The 20,502-nt window shown below is 36.5% G+C and overlaps 1 protein-coding gene across 1 annotated transcript in view; it reads left to right on the top strand.

Moving 5' to 3' along the window:
- LOC149571173 (seryl-tRNA synthetase / serine-tRNA ligase) overlaps positions 1-20,502 on the top strand; it is a 46,856-nt gene that overhangs the window by 6,105 nt on the left and 20,249 nt on the right. The window contains exons 3-4 of the mRNA XM_089812736.1: positions 7,420-7,581; positions 7,695-7,800. Coding sequence (XP_089668862.1) covers positions 7,420-7,581; positions 7,695-7,800 — 268 coding nt within the window. The remainder of the gene's footprint in view (positions 1-7,419; positions 7,582-7,694; positions 7,801-20,502) is intronic.

The raw sequence follows: 20,502 nt of genomic DNA, 5'->3' as shown, positions 1-20,502 counted from the left end.
TTCTTGAGGTTTTTACTGTCCCCAAGATGATAGGTTCATGTGTGAATGGTTTTGTCTCCAATACACCCAATCACTGTAGCAAATTTCCAGACAATAAAATAGGAGTTGAATGTTTTGTTAATGTCCCCCAAGGTCCTCTTCTGTCTTATGCCATGTTTTATAGACCCATTTCTCAGTGATACTTAATCCAAGGAAGGCAGTCCACAAATGATGGCAACTAATCGACAGTTCATTATCTCAAATATATACAGCTAACTGAAACACTCCTCAAAACTGTCGATCCACAGTCGTACATTGTTAACTCTAATTTTCTGGCAGTGAAATGGTGAGTACACACCTGAATTAGTGGGTATTAACTGGTAGGCACCAAGGACATAGCTCTTGCTTAACTGGTTGACACAGATACCGGTAGTTCAATTCATAGAAGACTGTTTCACATAGGATATTCCTATAAAATACTATACCATATCGTCTCCAAGGTAGTAACTTGATTTGTAATCTTTGAGAAACCTCTTACATATGTGTAATCACACTTTGCAAAACTTTTGGAACTCTTGAACTTACAAAGTTGCTTGGATGTTGTCTTATCTGGTCAATCAGCTTTTGTATATCTACAGGTAATTATATTTGTAATCATTGGGAAGTTCCAACATTTATGTACTGAACTTTTTGGAATCCTAAGCCATTTAAGATCAAATAGCCAGGGATCTATTGAGGCTCCACCATCAAAGGAAAGACATGCTTACAGTAACAAGACTCACTTTTAAAGGCAAGCATGCAAAGCAACCACTACTAAGCCCCTTAAATGTAAAAACGTTACATTATACTTTTCCAAAAGTGCTAGAAGCAAAACACAGTTGGGCCAAACACAAAAGCAAAGTACAAAACAATAAAACTAGCATCTCCCTTAAGCTATCTACCATATCTTATAGCTTTCATACGTGGCTTATTTGTTTGCCACCACTTGCCTTATACATGCTAAAAGGGTGGCAGTGCTGTCGTAAGCTTGAGTCATTGATATTCTCCCTCCAGAGTAGGCAATTACAAGCCACAGCTTAAATCTTTTCTATGGTGGGCTTTTTGTAGAAAAAAAATTGAAACCATGTTATTACATAGCCATTATGGTGAGAAACCCATATGCTTGTAATTGCTTGTCCGACATCCAGAGAAGGCTCTCAGCATGGTCACCTCATAGCACAGACCCTGAAGTTCTCTATGCTGCTCTAACAAAGCCTTTGAGGAATTGACCGATTCTTCCCTTTTCAGGCCTCTGACCACATTCATGCCTGCACTCACCGGTCCTTTTGTATCCATAACTGGCCCCATTTAGGTCTATGCTTGGAACATCTTACAAGTTTGGTGACAAAATTACCTTGTAGTGCAGCTTTTAGCTTGCTACCAGTGCCTATTCTTGAAGTACCTGTTGTGTGACAAAGAAACTATATCACTGCATCAGAATCATAGTGAAATGTCCACTGTATCCCATGCTCCAACTGTGGTACTTTTTGTCTCCCATTCTGGCTCACTTTCATACCACGTTTTGCTTGCCATGACTGCAAACAACATAGTGAGTCTTCTTGCAATCCAACCAGTCAACAATACAAAAGCAAAATGCCTAATCCCAATTCTCTCCTTTCCAAACGCTTCTAAAAAACACCTCAGAAATATGCTACATGCCACAGAAACCAGTCATGGGGGGATCATAATTCAGCTTGGGCCAACAGGTGCCAAGTGAAACACCAATCTGCTATGGAATATGGTAGTTATCTTTATTAATTTGTACACCTTACCTTAAATGTAATCATTCTAAGAGTAAACGAAGATTCAAATAAATTTTATTCCACTGTCACTGTCTACATTAATAATTTCCTATGCTTGAGATGCACTTCAGCAGTAAGAAGCACATAACATTTCTGCCATCTGAACATGCTAAGGTGCCCTAATACTTAAATGTTCAATAAGATCATTCTGGTAGCTAGGAATATGACTTTATACATCCATTAAGTGCTCTTGTGATAGGCCCAGGTTTGTCTCTGAAAGGTGGAGAACTTATATTTTAAAAATGCATTCAAGGCCTTGAACCTCTTCTACAAAATGATTTAGTTGCCAATTAGGGGTTGAACTTTCTCAAATGTATTGATTAGTATCAATGAATCTCCACGTAATACAAGCTTCTAAAATTATGATTTTTTATTTGTCTCCGAACCCGCTAGCCATTCTTCTCATTCTTCTTCATTAATAATTTTGCTTCTAAAATAGAGTAGTCAGCATACAAAAACTTTCCACTCCTCTGGCTTTGCCAGGTTTCCTTTACATGCATCATCAAAAGTCAGTAATAACAGAGCCTCTCAGAGAGGGACACCAATTTTCATCTTTATCAGCCTTCTTTTCCTGCTTATTACTAGCTTACATTTTTCATATTTTTGAACAGGAGTAATCTGATAAATATATTTACTTCTGTGGATTTGGATGATCAGTTCTTGCTTTTGTAGTTCTGAGTGTCCATAACAAATCCAATTCTTGAGTTTGTATGTCCCAAATAATTTATATAATCATGATGAACTGCACATTGTTATGGTCTCAAAAGGTTTGTGAGACTTCCTGAAAAGTGCCGATCATCCTACTATTGTCACCTCTAACACGTCTTTTAGAAATACTAGTATGAACTTATTGTGGTATGTTTTGTATACTTTGTTCATTAAGTTTGCAATCTTAACAAGTGTGTTGTTTAAGTGGAACAGCTGGAAATATTCAGTGTCTGTAATGTGATTGGAATTCTGTGTTATAAGTATACACTTGATCTGCTACTGGTACAGTTGATTCTGTGTCAAGCATCAGAAAAGGACAGTAAACTTTTGCTGATCAAATGAACAAGTAATCTGAGGCAAAGATTTGATAATTTTCCCTCACTTTGTTTGACTACCTTGAATCGATACAAAGTCTCAGTCAGCTGCACTGCAGGTTTTTGTATAAGGCTCTATAAGACAAATCTCTTGGAAACATAATTGTTGGTCCTAAGGGATAAGATTACTGAGAGGGGAGGTGAATCAGAAATCAGCCAAACAAACAAGTTTTTGAACCTCTTTAACCACTAACCAATAATCAAATTAAATGCATCAACTAAAAGCATCCATCACATGAAATCATTCACACATTTGACACAAATATCTTGGTCATGTGGAAACCCAATTTGGATCAGAACCGTGGTGGGAATTAGTACCCACAAATAATTTGTACTATTCTGAAGTACACTCTGTTAAGAGCTTAACCCTGTTAGGAGTTACAAAGACATTGTTAGGTGCCACCCTATTAGGGGATTTACCTCTTGCTCTGTTAGGAGTATCCTTGTAAAGGATTTTGAACACTAGCTAAAGTGTCACCTTGCTAAAGGATTTACAATAAGGGCCTATTATGATCCACCCGGTTAAGGGATTTCACCCATTGCAACTGTTAGGGAACAACAAGAAGATTGATGTGTAAAACAACACTATCTCTGCCTGATTAGATCCACTTTAGCTCACACTCTCTTCTCAACTTACTAACCTTCTTCCTAGTTGGACTGCACCTTCCACTTCTTCAGTTACACAAATTGGACCACAATCAACAACATCAAATATGTTATTCTTTCACCTATTTATATTGGTTTTTGCCTGGTCCACTGACTTAACCAAATCCTAAATGTATTACTATTGGGAAATACAAATATCCAACTTGGATCCAATCGTCGTAAGATAATATCTTATGTTACAAACCACTTTACATGACCACACTATCTAATTCATAGTATTTTGTGCCAGAGGTCAACATGTTTTGACGTGTCATGAGCTTCCTCTAGAATGTTTTCCACAAATTGATCTTGATCATTGTGATGCTAGATCATCACCTCCACACTAAGTCACAAGTTTCGAATTTGAATTTGAGTTCGATGACTATAAAATTCGAATGAAGTTCGACAAGAGAAAAAATTCGGAAAAAAAATTGAATTAAATTCGCCTTATATAATTTTAATTATTTCTTAAAAATATTTAATATATCCCATATATTATCAAAATAATTAAAATTGCCTAATATATTTAAAAACTTTATAAACATGATGACACATTTATAAAGTATAAAACATAGTATATATTAAGTATAAAACAAAAATTTCATTTCACATTAATTTAATAGATTGATTAAATATATTTCTAATGACCTATTTACTCAAACATTTTAAAATTTAAAGAATCAACTATATTACTTCAAAAATAATATATTTTTAAAACATTTCACTTATACTTAACAAATTTAATAAAACAAAAATTAATTTGAAATGAATAAATATAATATATGCATTATTACATTATAACGAAATAAACCTAAGATTAGTGAATATTATTTCATTTGTACTTAATAAATTTAATAAAACAAACAATACATTTATACATTACAATGAAATCAACCTAATAAATACTTTATTACATAACATTATTAAATAAATTTAACAAAGACTTTTACATTAAAATAAATTTAACAAAGACTTACGTTATATTATTACATGAAATAAATTTAACTATATAATTACATGAAATAAATTTAAGAAGACATTTGAGGAATTTGCAGACGCGGGAGCCGAAAAATTGCAGGCAAAAGGAAAATTGTTGTCGTTTGCAGGAGCCTATGCACACTCGTCTACAAGAGTTGGAAATTTTGCATGTGCACACTCCATCCCTACATGACTGTACAAACCATTGTTAAAACCTCTGTTGAATCCTTTGTTTTCAGAATTTTGTGCGTTTTAGGGCCGAAAAAAATGGTTCCAAAACCCTAAATAATGTTGCCAAACGCCTAGAATAGTAGTTTTTAAATGTTTACAACAATAAAAAAATTCCCAATTTTTTGTGGGCGAACACTGATGATTTTCATCGAATATTTTAGGAAAAATTAATATTCGGCAAAATCCAAATCTCATGCTTGGGATTCGCCGAATCCTGTGACTTAGCCTCCACATGTACATCCACATCACTAGATCATGATTGACTCATCTAGATTCATCACAATCTCGACAACTATAATTGATGACTAGATCACCAATTGTCACTCAAGAACTAATTCTTTTTTAACCTGTCTATCAAAGCTTCACCTGTTTGACCTGAAACTATTGTACCTGTCTCTTTTTCATCCTGGAAATGCTTTACCTGTCATGCTAATGAGTTGCTATTGTAACTATATTGGCTTCACTGTCTTGTGAACATCATTGTGTGATTGCTTCACTTCATTTATCATAGATTTGATAAACCAATCAAATCACCTATTGTTTGTCACAAACTGTTCTAGTAGTTGCACACTTCAACGATCATCTTACTCTTCTCTTCAACAACAACAATTAACGTATGCATCTTAAGAGCTAGCACGATCATACACGCCTGATTCTTAGTGCAAGACTCAATTCTTCATAATTATGCTTGGCAACATACTAGGAACATTAGGTCAATAGTTGACATCAATGACAACACAATAACTGATCATCATGCAATTAAATCATCACTCTTCACACTATCATCACATCATCAGTAATGTCAACAATCTCCCCCTTTGACATTGATGGCAACACATGCTATGCTTTGCTTGACTTCATACACAAACCTGTTCAACAGCAATTACTGGAAACAAAATGTTTCCACTTTTGTCTTACTTCTACTTTTGTCTTCCCCTTTCACTACACTTCCTCCTCTTTGACCTCATGAAGTAATGAAGTCACTTTCTCCCTTTTTCTTACTTTTCAAACTATGAAGGCACTTTCTTCTCCTTTGAGAACAATGCCAAAGGTGTGAATGCTTGCCTACTATATGTTTTTGCAACCTTTGTTTCATCACACCCCTGTTCAATCTGCAATTGCTCCCTCGGAGTAGCCTCCAAACATCAAATCAAATCATAAAGATATTTAATAAGTGCACTTGAATTGATGTAACGACATCTTCTTCTAATTCAACTTAGGTGAGGGAATTACCCCTAATCTGCCCCTTAGGTACTCAAACATATCCTTGGGTAATGACTTTGTGAATATGTGTGCTACTTATTCCTTAGTTGACACATACTCCAACTTTACTTCCTCAGCCTGAACCTGTTCTCTAAGATAATAATCCTTGATAGGTGTCTTTGGCCTTAGAGTGCATCACTGGATTCCTTGAAATGTTTCTGGCAGTTGTGTTATCACAGTAGATAACCATTGGTTCAGCTTATCTTCCTCTGTATTCCTTTCAAAATTTGCTTAATCCATATCACCTCTGTGCAATTAATTGCAACAGCCACATATTCAACTTCCAACTGTTGACTGAGATACACAATTCTGCTCCTTACTTGTCTATGAAACAAGTCTTTCACCTAGAAAGAATGCTCCAATCCTCCACCACCTGTGTTCTTCCTGTCACCTACATTACCTGCCCAATTAGTATGAGTGTATCTCCTTTATGTTCATACCACAACCCATATTCTTCAGTTACCTTGAGATACCTGAAGATTCTCTTAACTACAATTGAGTGGGATGCTTTTGGATTAGAGGAAAAGCTTGCTACTAATCCAATTGCCTGTGCTATATCCAGTCTGCAGTGCACCACATATTGTAGCTTACCAATAATAGATCTGTACAATGTCTCATTCACTGCCTTAGAATCATCTTCTTTGGATAAGTTGCAACCTGTTATCATTGGATTATCACTGGGCTTCGAATCTTCCAGTCCAAATGTCTTCAATATTTCCTTTATATATCTGGTCTGACTGATGTAAATGACATCATTAAACTGATAAATCTGCAAACCTTTGAATATTTTGATCTCACTGATCATAGACATCTCGAATTCTTTCTTCATTTCTTCTGAGAATGCAATACTCATCACATCGTTACCTTCAAAGATGATGTCATCAACAAATACCTCTGCAATCATCAACTTGTCATCATTTTCTACCTTCAGGTACATATTGCTATTATCAGTTGTTCTTGTTAATCCAATTTTGATCAAGTATGAATGCAACCTTTCATACCATGCTCTGGGTGCCTGTTTCAATCCATATAGAGCCTTTTGTAATCTGCACACCATGTTCTTCCCTTTTGAACTGGCAAACCCTTTAGGTTGGTCCATGTAAACCTCTTCTTCTAAGATAACATTCAGAAATGCTGACTTGACATCCATATGATAATAAGCAGCAAATGCAAGAAGTGTCCTTACCCCTTCAGGTGTAGCCATAGGTGCAAAAGTTTCTCCATAGTCTTATCCTTCCTCTTGTGCATGACCTTTGCAAACTGGCCTTGCCTTGTGTACCACTAATGGGTTAAGGGCATAAAAAATATTTTTTTGTTGTTTTCATTTGTTATACATAGTTCCGTGGATTTATTTGGATGGCATTAGCTTCAACATATGCTCACTTTTTCCTTTTGGACAGGCCAAGCAGGATGCTTCTGAAGTCATAAAACAAACAGAAGAGAACAAAAAATTATCAGCTAAGAAGGAAATAGAGGTCCAAGAAGCAAAAGCTGCCCTAGATTCTCTTTTGGGGGTCATTGGGAACCTTGTACATGACTCTGTACCTATCAGTGATGATGAGGTAGGTCACCACCAGTTTGGTTTGGAGTTCTATTTATTTGTTAAATAAGAGATAGATTATCTAATTTGAGTTAGATTATGTAACTTGAGTTTTCCTTAATTTTTAATTTGCAGGCAAACAATGCTGTCATTCGTACTTGGGGAGAAATTAGGGAGGAGCCTGAATTGAAAAATCATGTTGATCTTGTTCAGCTTCTTGGTATTGCAGACTTAAAGAGAGGTATTTTTTTAATCCATAATTATTCAGTTTTTCAGGTCTCCATGTTGAGCATGGGGAGCTAAAGGGTTCAGGGTTTGCTGTTTTTTATCCTTTTTTGTGTGTGTGCATGTGCAGGTAAGCTGCAGGTTTGTTTATATGTATCTATTAGAATTAACCATATTCTTCCTTAAAAAAATCAGATTTCAGAATTGAGAATAGAGCTGATATATAATAAACAATTGACAATTCAGTGTCAAATGCCAAAACTCAAATCATTCCAATTAACTAATCAAATGGATTTTCATCAAGAACATCAATGCTATCAATTGGCTCACTAGAACTCAAGCAACCTCAATGCTGCTCCAAGTCTGTCCAGTGCTGTAGCTTCTTGTCTTTCATCCTTGATAGATATTGAGAAAAGATGTGCAACAGAAGTAGCTAAATTGGCATTCTTAGGCATTGCATCACATTTTTTCATTGCCACCTCCTTATAATCAACATGCTTATGTGAGAGGAGGTGCAAGTTAGAATTTGCATAAATCGACTCCTCCATCCTTTTTGCAGCCCACCAATCACTCTTAATTGAGTGAATAGAGGAGTGTATACTCTAGCTTTGCTTAACTGGAGGAACTAGAGACTTGTTGAGATTGGAGATAAAGTCAATCCCCGTAATGGAAAGATTAATTCTAGACAATGAATATGTACTCCAAAAGATATATATCTTTTGAAGTTTTGAGTAATTGGGAATCTGAAAAACACAAAAATCTTAAAATAATTGAGAAAGGCTAATTTTTTTATATTTTAAGGGAAACAACCCAGCTGGCTAGAAAGTAGATTCTTAATTACAATATCAAAATTGATCACACATAACTCCACCCCTTTGAATACTTCAGTTGCCCAAGGATCATAGAACAGTCAGAGCTTACATAAATAAAAAGGAATATCACTTGAAGGCTCTGATACACATGTATTTCAGAATAATACACTCATGCTAGTTCTCAGAACTCTTGAACGATACGATCTTCCTCTTGCAAAATACTGAGATTAAAATTCTTCATCAGTATTGATAAGGAATCACATATCAGATTGAATAATGCAAAGATATCGTGCACTCCACACTTGAAAGGATGAATTAGAAAAAATATGAACTGATGAAGACTTCCGTTACAACTTGAACGGTCTTTTTCTTAATTATAATATATGACAAATATGAACTGACGAAGAGGACATTCCATTCCAAGCCCATGAACATTAAATAACAATGCTAAACATAAAGGAAACTTTCTGCGATACCAAAATGGCAGAAGGAGATACTGGCAGCAGAGATACCATGTCAGCATACGTGTGGACTCCAGGTGTGCCCAGAAGTAAAGAAGTCAAGACAGAAAATATACACGTCCACGTAGGTAGCACACTGACATAAATAGAAGAGTAGGAGATATGAAAGTATTTAAATGAACATTTCCTTGTGTGCACAATGCCAGAAATGCAATACACAGGCAGATAATGAATGACCGCAGAAGTTCCCAATGAAATGACATATTGCCAAAATACCATACTGTGATTCAATAGAGGCAGACAAGAGGACGATGCCCAGAAGCAATACAACAGCAACAGAGAAACTCAAGGAGGGGCATAGAGAGCATCAAGGAAGATTTATCACGTGGCTACCAGGAATTCAACACTCTCTCTTAGCAAGAGAGAGATCGTCAGAGTGCCATCTTATGACAAGTGCAAATAGCTGCAGTAGAAATTTTATTAGTAAAGCAAATCTCATCATAGTTTATCTCAATCTAACAAAATTCACTATAGCTTCTCCTAAAGGGTGAACCATAAAGCATAAAATGGAGTCAGTAGGTCACACTCATGACTTCACACTCATGACTTCCACCATGCTCACTTTCAGAGGGTGGATCAAGGGATTACACTGCGGACCTCTCTCTCAAAGAAGAGCTCATTGACAAGGGATTGCACCTTGAACTTCTCTCTTAGAGAAGAACTCATTAACAAGGGATTGCACCTTGAATTTCTCTCTCATAGAAGAACTTGTTAACACGGGATTGCACATAGAACTTCTCTCATAGAGAAGAATTCATTAACAATATGCATAGAATCACAAAAGTTGAGGTTCTCTCTCAGCAAGAGGATCATTTAACAATATGCCGAGCTTATCTTGGCAGTAACAAAACTTCACTCTCAGAAGTTTCTTGGTAAAAATGCTCACAGTGTGCTCCTTCGTTGAAATGTACTATTAGTTCAAGAGCTTTCCTTTGATCTATAGCAACAAAGAAAGCTAAATTTCTGTTTGCCTGAGACAAGGGATTGCACCTCAAACTTCTCTGTTGTAGAAGGACTCGTTAACACGGGATTTCACATCAAACTTCTTTCTTAGAGAAGAACTCATCAACAATATGCATAGAATCACAAAAGTTGAGGTTCTCTCTCAGCAAGAGAATCATTTTCCACTATGCCAAGCTTATCTTGGAAGTAAATAAACTTCACTCTTGGAAGTGTCTTGGTAAGAATGCTCACAGTCTGCTTCTTTGTATAAATGTGCTATTAGTTCAAGAGCTTTCCTTTGATCCTTAGCAACAATGAAAGCTAAATTTCTGTTTGCTCGAGTGCATAAAAGTGTGTGGTTGTATGGAAATACTGGCCTACTTTTCAATTACCAATCATAGGTGAAAGAGTGCAGTGATTGGTGGCATTCTCTGCACCAACAATTGTAGATACTTAGATGTGCCAAGATGTGTAAATAACAGTGAAGCAATACTGAAAGGTAAATTTCTGTTTGGCTAAGTGCATAAAGGTGTGCAATTGCACGAAAGTAATGGCCAACTTTGTCAATTACTAATCACAAGATAAAGAATGCAGTGATGGTGGCATTCTCTCCACTAACAGTTACAGATTCTTCAGATGTTTTGAGACAGTGTAATTTTTGCTATGTATGTTATAAGCTTCTTATGAAGCAGAACAATGCTGCTTGATGTTATGAATCATTTTCCACTATGCCAAGCTTATCTTGGAAGTAACAAAACTTCACTCTTGGAAGTGTCTTGGTAAGAATGCTTGCAGTCTACTTCTCCATAGAAATGTACTATTAGTTCAATAGCTTTCCTTTGATCCTTAGCAACAATGAAAGCTAAATTTTTGTTTGCCGAAGTGCATAAAAGTGTGTGGTTGTATGGAAGTAATGGCCAACTTTTTCAATTACCAATCATAGGAGAAAGAGTGCAGGGATGGTGGCATTCTCTGCACCAACAATTCCAGATACTTAGATGTGCCTAGACGTGTAAATAATAGTGTGGAGCAACAATGAAAGCTTAATTTCTGTTTGGCTAAGTGCATAAAAGTGTGCAATTGCACGGAGGTAATGGCCAACTTTGTCAATTACTAATCACAGGATAAAGAGTGCAGTGATGGTGGCATTCTCTCCGTTAACAATTACAGATTCTTCAGATGTTTTGAGACAATGTATTTGTGCTATGTATGTTATAAGCTTCTTATGAAGTAGAACAATGCTTGTTGATGTTATGGCAGTGGGAGCTATCTTTCCCTCTTGAATTTAAAAAAAAAAAATCTTTGTGACATCAAGGTCATGAAGGGATGAGACAATGAAGGGTCCTCACTTTGTAACGTCAAGGCAATGAAGGGAGAAGACAATGATGGATCTTCACCTTGCAAGGCCAAGACAATTAATTATATATTCTTTGAGGAGGAATTCAGATGTATACTATAGAGCAATATCTTTTGTTTGAAGTAGATCGATCCTCATCAAAGACAACATCATGACAAAAAGATTATTTCATTCAATGTCTCTATTAGTTAGTTGGTAAGGTTTGTTGATGGGGAGGTCGCCTTCCACCCTGAGTTCTACTCTCTTTTAGAACTCCTTAGACTCACTCTTGAGCCCTAGGGTTACTACCTGACCCTAGTATTAGAGGAAATAATCTCTTCACCGAAAACACTATCAAACCACTACTTCTTCTCATGACTGATAAAAATCAATCATGCTTTCTCTACTCTCTTGTCCTCTCTCTGCAAGTTTCCTAACCGAGACATGTCTTACTCGCCTAGGCCTTGCTTGAACTCAGAGCTAGCTCCAACACACACAGAAACATAAAAGAAAAGATCATATGTACAGAGGATTCTTCCCGACTCCAATAGTCCATTTGACTGAACACAAAGATCAAGAAGAATCTATTTATTGGTCTACTCCTACACAACACAATTCTACTCTACTAAGCTGTACCCATAGAAGATAAATTATAGACCGAAATTGATTAACACACTTTAACTATCTTTGTTGAATTTAGAAAATCACATTACATTCAAGAAAACTGTATCTACTGGAAAATAACTCTTTGCTATCTTCTACGATGCTAACTCTCTAACTCTGTTTCTACAATTTCTTCTAGCTCCAACTCTCACATGCTTCTTGTGCCATCTAATATCCTTCAACTTTTATCTCCACTCCAGCTCGTTCCAGCAAATCATCAAGATTTGGCGTCCAACCACCTTTTTCGATTCTCAACTTTAACTCGTAACTGCTTCTTGGCTGACGTGTCCAATTTCCTTCACGTATTCTTTTCCTCTTTTGACTTTTTTGGCTTGTGACATTGCGAACAAGTCTTTCTCGCCTCTTCGCACTTCTTTCCTCCTTAACTGCGTTCCAAATTGTGATGTTGTGCCTGACCGTCTTCTTAACACTTTTGTGCCTTCGCAGTTTATCCACTAATTGTCTACTTCATCATTGTGTCATCGCGAACACTGGTCGCGACTTCACACCTCTTTTCTTGATTGCTTACTCTACCTTGCGACCGTGTGAAAACGTCTTAGAGCAACTTCGCTGCCCATTCTCTTAACTACTTGTTTACTCTTGCGACTATGTGAATGTAGACTTGCGGGGCTTCGCCACTATTTTCCTTAACTGTGTTTTGACTCCTGTGACCTTGCGAAAAGCATCTGATTCCGTCTTCACGATTGACTTCACTAACTGCTTTTCAACCTTGCGACCTTGCGACCTTGCGAAATGTGGCTTACTTAAGTTGCAACCTTGCGAAAGGTTCTGTGCGCTGCTTTGCTACTGACTTCACCAACTGTCACTTAACACTTGTGATGTTGCGAAACCCTTGAGCGTATCTTTGCTGCATTTACATGGCTTAGCTGTTTCAGGTTGTGAGGTTGCGAGCTGCCTTGTTTCCTTTGATTGCTGCTAGGCTGACTTGACATTTTTTGTTGGCGACAATGCAAAATTGTTATCTTTCCTTCCTTTGTAGCTTTGCAGGCTTCTTGAACTGTTAATCACTTAAGATTGCGATCATGTGCTCACTATTGTTCTTTCACTCTTTTGCCACTTCGCACGTCTTAACACTTTCCCTTAGCTGATTGCTGCGAACTTGCGAAACTAGAGACTTAACTGCTTGCGCAACTTCGTATGGCTAAAGAGCTTAACTGCTTGTCTGGATGCTAACTTGCAAATATCGTATGAATGAGCCTAAGGTCCTCGATGCACTTATTTGATGGCTTTATTCGATGCGATCCACTCCTCAATCAAAAACTCAAAACTTAACTAGGGCTTAGAGTAAAAACCTAGGGTGCTTCTGCACCAGTTGTGGTTGTCACTGTACCCTGTGAACAAAGTTTTTGACTCATAAACTTTTACTTGGAATGCTTGGCATGTGGAGTCCAAACATATGTTGAAGAGCCAAATACTTTTAGATGATTGATCCTAGGTTTGCGACTAGTCCAGGATATCTCAAAGTCTTTTCCTTCACAAATTGTGTGGGAGATCGATAAGGAGATAAATTGCAGCGAATACTTCTTCTGCCCAAAATTTCTTAGGAGCAATTATGTGTTCCATCATTGACCTAGCCATTTCACTTACAAGGTTTCGACACATAACAATGCCATTTTGCTAAGGAGTGCGAGGTGTGGTTAATTGGTGGTTGGTGCCTTGTGATTCATAGAAGTTGGAGAAAGTAGTAGAACAAAACTCGCCAATTATTTGACCTAAGAATGACTATGGACAACTTGATTCTTTTTCTGTGAAGGCCTTAAACTTATGAAATAGAGTAAACACATTTGATTTTTGTCTAAGAAAGTACACCCACATTTTACATCTAAAATCATAAACAAAAAGCAAGAAATGCCTAGAACTAGTAACAAAAGGTGTATTCATTGGAACACATAAAAAAATGTGAACCAACAACAATACGTTTGAGGTTCGTCACGAGTCACCATCCAACAACAATATGTTTGAGGTTCGTCACGAGTCACCATCCAACAACAATACGTTTGAGGTTTATCACGAGTCACCATTTGAGGTTCGTCACGAGTCACCATCCAACAACAATACGTTTGAGGTTCATCACGAGTCACCATCCTTCAATGGTGTCTTGTGCTACTTGCTTGCTTGACAAGCTCCAAACTCAATGATTTTGAGTTAAATCTCATGTAAGCCAAGAATTAGATCTTCCTGAACAAGTTGAGCAAGATAGTGAATGTTTAGGTGGCCATACCGCTGATGCTAGAGAATATTGATGGAAAATAATGTAGCTGCGAAGGCATGCTCAATAACATCGCCCATATTTGAAAGTTTGTTTAGACCATGATCCTTGATGCCAACTACCACAATAGTGCAAGTCACACGATCAACAATCAAATGCTTGTGTGAGTTGAAGATCACATCAAGCTGAGGAGAATGCCACATAATCTGTCTAATTGAGAGAGGATTTAGTTCCATAGTAGGAATGTTAAAGACACTTAGGAATATGATATTCGTCCACTAGACTGAATCTGCATGTTGCCTTTGCTGACAACAATATACTTTCTTTGTCTAAGAAAGTACACCCACATTTTATATTTGAAATCATAAACAAAAAGCAAGAAATGCCTAGAACTAGTAACAAAAGGTGTATTCATTGGAACACATACAAAAACGTAAACCAACAAAAATTCGTTTGAGGTTTGTCACGAGTCACCATCCAACAACAATACATTTGAGGTTCATCACCGAGTCACAATCCCTGAATGGTGTCTTGTGCTACTTCCTTGCCTGACAAGCATTACAAACTCAATGATTTTGAGTTAAATCTCATGTAAGCCAAGAATTAGATCTTCCGGAACAAGTCGAGCAAGATAGTGAATGTTTAGGTGGCCATACTGCTGATGCTAGAGAATACTGATGGAAAATAATGTAGTTGCGAAGGCATGCTCAATAAAATTGCCCATATCCGAAAGTTTGTTTAAACCATGATCCTTGATGCCAACTACCACAATTGTGCAAGTCACACGATCAACAATCAAATGCCTATGTGAGTTGAAGACCACATCAAGCTGAGGAGAATGCCACATAATCTGGCTAATTGAGAGAGGATTTAGTTCCATAGTAGGAATGTTAAAGACACTTAGGAATATGATATTCCTCCACTAGACTGAATCTGCATGTTGCCTTTGCCGACAACAATATATTGTTCTCCTCTGAAATTGGTTGAATTGGTGAAAGGTGAGAAGTGTATGAACCAATCATGTTAATCAGTGAAGTGTTGAGAAGTATTTGAAGTCTATGTACCAAGAAGATGTCACATGATTTGTAGAGCATTTAGCCATGAAAGCATAAAATGTAGATTCTTTTTGCTATGAGTGCTTTGTGACATTGGTTTTAGATTAAGATCCCTCATGTCTATGCTCTTCGAAAGCAATTTGATTTTCACAATCCTTTATCAAGTAATCAAATTTGTGGTAGTAGTTATACAAAACTTTCTTGTTCTTCGAGCTATATTGAGACTAATTGGGGTCTTTTTCACTGAGCTAATTAAGATTTTCCTTTATCCTTGTGAAAGGATTTGGCCACGAAGACTTGTTCTGAGGAGGACAAAGTGGTACTGCTACTAAATTGCTGTATCTATATAAATATATTTTTACTTATATGTGTGTATATGTGTAATTCTTGTGAAATGATTTGGCCACGAATATTTGTTCTGAGGACAAAGTGACACTATTACCAAATTGTTGTGTGTATATAAATATATTTTACTTATAGATGTGTGTATGTGTAAAATCACATATAATAGAAATACACTTTTATTTAGAGTAATGATATTTAGTGTTAGTTTAAATTTGATATTATGTTCATTAATTGAATATAAGAAATAATTGTTCAAATACCCATAGTTCTAGTCTAGGGACTACACTTCGTTGGAAGCATGAATGTTGATGATATTCCTAAGGGGGAGTATTGTAGAAACATGATTAGGTCATTATCACGATATGTTACATTCATCACTGTGTTTGTCATTGATGTCAACATAAGAGTTTTCTGTGGTATTTGACAGAAGAACAACTGTAAAGATCAAGTTGGTACAAATAAATTGTTGAGTACTTTCAGTAGCAAGGTTAAAGGGAGATTATACTATGTGTCTAGTATACGTAGCTAACCTCGAAAGCATAAGATATTAAGTTTGGAAGAAGTTATGCAAGTTTTGGTGAAGATGTTAAAGTTGTTATTCTGAGAAGCCGAAGTTAAAGATGTGAAGAAGACATGTTGGTGATGATGTGGCTAAGCTCGCTCATCATAATGTTACGTGTACAAAAAGTTATTCAACTTGCAAGGCGAAAGATTAATGTTATCGCTAAGTGTAACATGTTCTTAATATGGTCCTATAAAAGATTAATGTTATCGCTAAGTGTAACATGTTCTTAATATGGTCCTATAATAATTAAATGAAGGTGTAACAACTGACTCAGGGAATTGTTTTACGAATTCGGTATAAAGGAAGGACATTTTCCTTTATCATGTATGGATGAATGCGAATGATTGGAAGTAGCACAAAGAGCAGAATGCAAAGATAAAGCAAAACATAGCAGAAGTGAAGGAAACTTCATTGTTGAGATTTTATTGTGTGATCCGAAGTTTGATACTTGGATTTGAGGTTCGTGACGTGGTCTACAAGGTTTGACAGTGATTGGTCTGGTTGATAGGAGAGAGGAAATAAGTTAAAGTACAATACACAATTATTTTGCAAGGAATAGTTGAGAGATCAGTTGGACAGTGAGTTTAGTGGTCTTGCCCTAGAAGTTGTTTGGACAGTGGGTCCTTCTGTCTTCTACAACTCCTAACAGGGTTGGAATCTTCTAACAAGGATTCAAAGTCTCCTAACAGGGACTCATATGTACTGAATGTTGTAATAGACTCCTAACAAGGTCCATCCTCTAACAAAGAATATTTATATTAGTACATCATCTTGTAGGCATCATTCCCACTAGGGTTTTCTCTCTGATCAAGGGTTTCCTTAATTAACATATTTGATGTAATTTGTCTATGTGCATCTTGTTATGGTTGCTGTTTACTATGGTTGAATGGATAAGATTGTTTAAGGTTGATAAATGTTTTAATTATTGGATAATTGATTCACCCTCCCCCCCCCCTCTCAATTATCTTGGTGGACTATTATTTCTAACAATTGGTATTAGAGCATCAAGTCCTTGAAGATAAAGTTTAACAACTTTGTGAGATCAGTGGCAAGTTATTTTAGAAAAGATAGTCCTGAATCTGATGGAGGAAATTTCGACATCCAGAAGATGGAGCTTCTTGGTGAGAGATCGGAATTGTGTATAGATTTGAGCACTGAGTTTTTGGATAGATCCAGATCCGAAGAAGATATGGAGATCAAAGAAGGTATTGATTTGCTCATGAAAAGAGAGAAAGAAGGTATTGATTTGCTCATGAAAAGAGAGAAAGAAGGTATGGACGTTTTTGCTTGTTGGACATGTAATGAGTTTGGTCATTTTTCATCTACATGCCCTAAGAGAGTAAGGAAAACTAGAAAGAGTTCACTTTTTGATGAAGATGAAGAATTTAAAGCAAGTATGGAAAGATTCTTGAATGATTGTGATGATAAAGATAATGAACTTGAATTAGTTAAAGAGGAAGTATTAGAAGAGATAGCTTTGGTAACTATTGTTGCTCTAGAGGCTAACCTTGACAATGTGGAAGTTATCATTAACAATGATTTGCAGAATGAAGGAGAGCTAAGGTAGGAACAAAGCTCAGAATCTTCAATAGAGCTAAGAGTTGAGATAACAACTTCTACTTTGGGTAAGAATATGACAAAGAATCATCCACCCAAGCAGATAATCACAGTGAAAATGGTAATAAAGATTGTCTTAGTAAAACAATCATAACTTTTTCTAAGGATATCGTATTCTAGACTTCTTATAGGCGTTGGAAAGCTAATTCAGAGCACTACAACTTGGTGTAGGTTTAGTTCTGTGATTTTGACATTTTGTCAAGTTTTAAGAACCCGAAAGTTAGATGTTTATTTTGAGCACAAATTAGGGCATATCTTTGGCATACAGAGTTGGATTTTGGACTTCGAGTAGTCAATAAAAAGCTCTTGGAGAGCTCTACACATTGGTTCAGATTTGGTGCAAGTTTGGCATGGTTTATTTGGTGATATATTAATCTGAACAGTTTATGGTATGTATTGACTATGGTAGCATTGTGAGTTTATGACATTGTATATTTTGGAGAATTGAATTTGATGTCATTGTATACTCAATTCATATTTTAGATTGGTCTCATGATGATATGGTTATTAGTGTTTGGTTTGGATATGTATGATGACTTGTTGGGTCTACAAGTTGTGTAGTGTTGTAAGCGGTCTATATTTACAAGTTGCATTTATAGCTTGGTTATGGGTTGTCTTTGCCCATTGATCTTTCATTATTGATGCATATTCAGATTGGTGGCTTGGATTTGGGTTGTCTATGCCCTAAGTCACATGATTTTTTGATTTTTTCTTCATATAGAAGGGGATGAGATGTTGTTAATAGGTACAATCATGGTGGAGGATTGTGGTTGATTATATTATGCTGATAGGTTGGACATATTGAGAGTTAGATGCTCGGTTCATGGATGTGATCATAATGCCATAGATTTTGACATGATATGATTGGATATACAGATACATCTTTGATGTTCATTGGCTTGGATTCCTGATTTGTTTATGGTGGTATATCTTCTTGGTTGAGGATCATGGTTATTTGGTTTCTTTTGAAGAGCTCATGATATGCACTTTGAGTTCTTTGATGGTTTAATGTTTTGGTTGATTCTTATAGTTAGAGGATGGTTTTTTTATCATGATGTCATGGATAGCTTGGGTACAGGGTTTATTGAGAGCTTGTGATAGTGATGAGGTGATAGTGCAGGATTAGTTGCTAGTTTGGTTTGTATCTTCTTGGTTTGGAGATCTTGGTTTCATTTGGTATTGACACTTTGGTTGTGTGTATAGACTTGGAGAATCTTCATGTAGGAGATGGATGTTATGATGCCATAGGTGACTTGCTACCATGGGTGAGGGGGAGTTTTTTTTTTGGCATTGATATATTTATTATTTATTAAGTGTTTGCAAATGTTGGAGGTTTGTCTTAGATCCTATTGCTGTAGAAGTGTCTTTAACATTTGCATGGTGCATTTGGTTATTTTCATGATGTGTGAAGATGGTTAAATCTTGAGGACTCATGGGGTTTTTGTTTATCTTCATGGTGTGTGGAGATGGTTTTTCATGGTATATGGAGATGGTTTTCTTCATAGTGTGTGGAGATGGTTGCATCTTAAGGATTAATAGGGTTCTTGGTAAAGGTGTGGTCCTTGGTGTTAGGATGGTCTTATTTTTATGTCATGGTATACTATTCATATGCGTTTAACATTTTTGACATGTTATAGTATGTTTAAATGGAGTGTGCTATCTCTTTGGTTGAGATGGTTAGATCATGTTGTCATGTTTATGTTCTTGAGGCCATGGTTGAAACTTTGACATTGATCTTGGTTTAGTTTCTTAGTATTGAGTACATTGTTCATAAGTTGGATACTTCATGATATTGCTATGTTGCATTTGGAGTTGGCATGGATTGATTGCTTACATGTGCTCACGGATACATAGAGACGGTGGTGATGCTGATTTCTCTTGGATTAGAGTAGTATTTGTTGGGATAGTTGATGGTTTCAACAGGAGAGTTCGAAGGTCATTCACCTGATATGGACTTGCGAGGAGATTGTTCTTAGTTGATTCTTGGTAAGAGACTTGGATATCTTGATGAGCATTCTCATTCCTCACTCTTGGTCTACTCAGTGGTTTTACCATTTGAGAGGTATAGCCATTGTTTCTCTCAGGTGCATTATGTTTATGTTCATCTTTCATGGATATGGATCTTGAGCTATGGTACATGAGTTAATTCTGGAGGGTTCATTTGAGATATGGTTTAACATTGGTTATCTCCATTTGCATATGTTATGCTAGTTGAGTTTGGGAGATGGTTTTATATTAGGCATATTCCTTGGATTAGAATGGTTTATGAGTTTGATTTTTTTGTGAGAGGCTTACATCCATGATTAGTTATATGGTACGGTTTGGGTGTTGTTGTGGCTTCTTGGTTGGGATTTTATGGAGGAGATCATACTTGCACAATTTACATCTAGAGGTGTGTGTAGAAAGACATGATACAGGTTATGATTTGCATGGTTTCTCTTTGGTCTTGGTTATCTTCTTGTATGTTCAGTTTTCACTTACATTGAATTTTAGATTGGTTAGAGATTGTGATCACTGGTTTGTGCTCATGTATGTCATGTGAGAGATGACATGGTTATCCCTTTATCTCTTTCCTCTGTTGGTTGTGGGGAGCTTGGGAGATTGTTGGAGTTTTTTTATGAGAGTTGTTCTT

The sequence above is a fragment of the Cupressus sempervirens genome, chromosome 2, assembly GCF_028749045.1.
Source record: "Cupressus sempervirens isolate cs-2001-9-10 chromosome 2, ASM2874904v1, whole genome shotgun sequence".
Classification (NCBI taxonomy): Eukaryota; Viridiplantae; Streptophyta; class Pinopsida; order Cupressales; family Cupressaceae; genus Cupressus; species Cupressus sempervirens.
The sequence above is the reverse complement of the archived record's forward strand: the minus strand, read 5'-3'. Positions and strand labels throughout refer to the sequence as shown.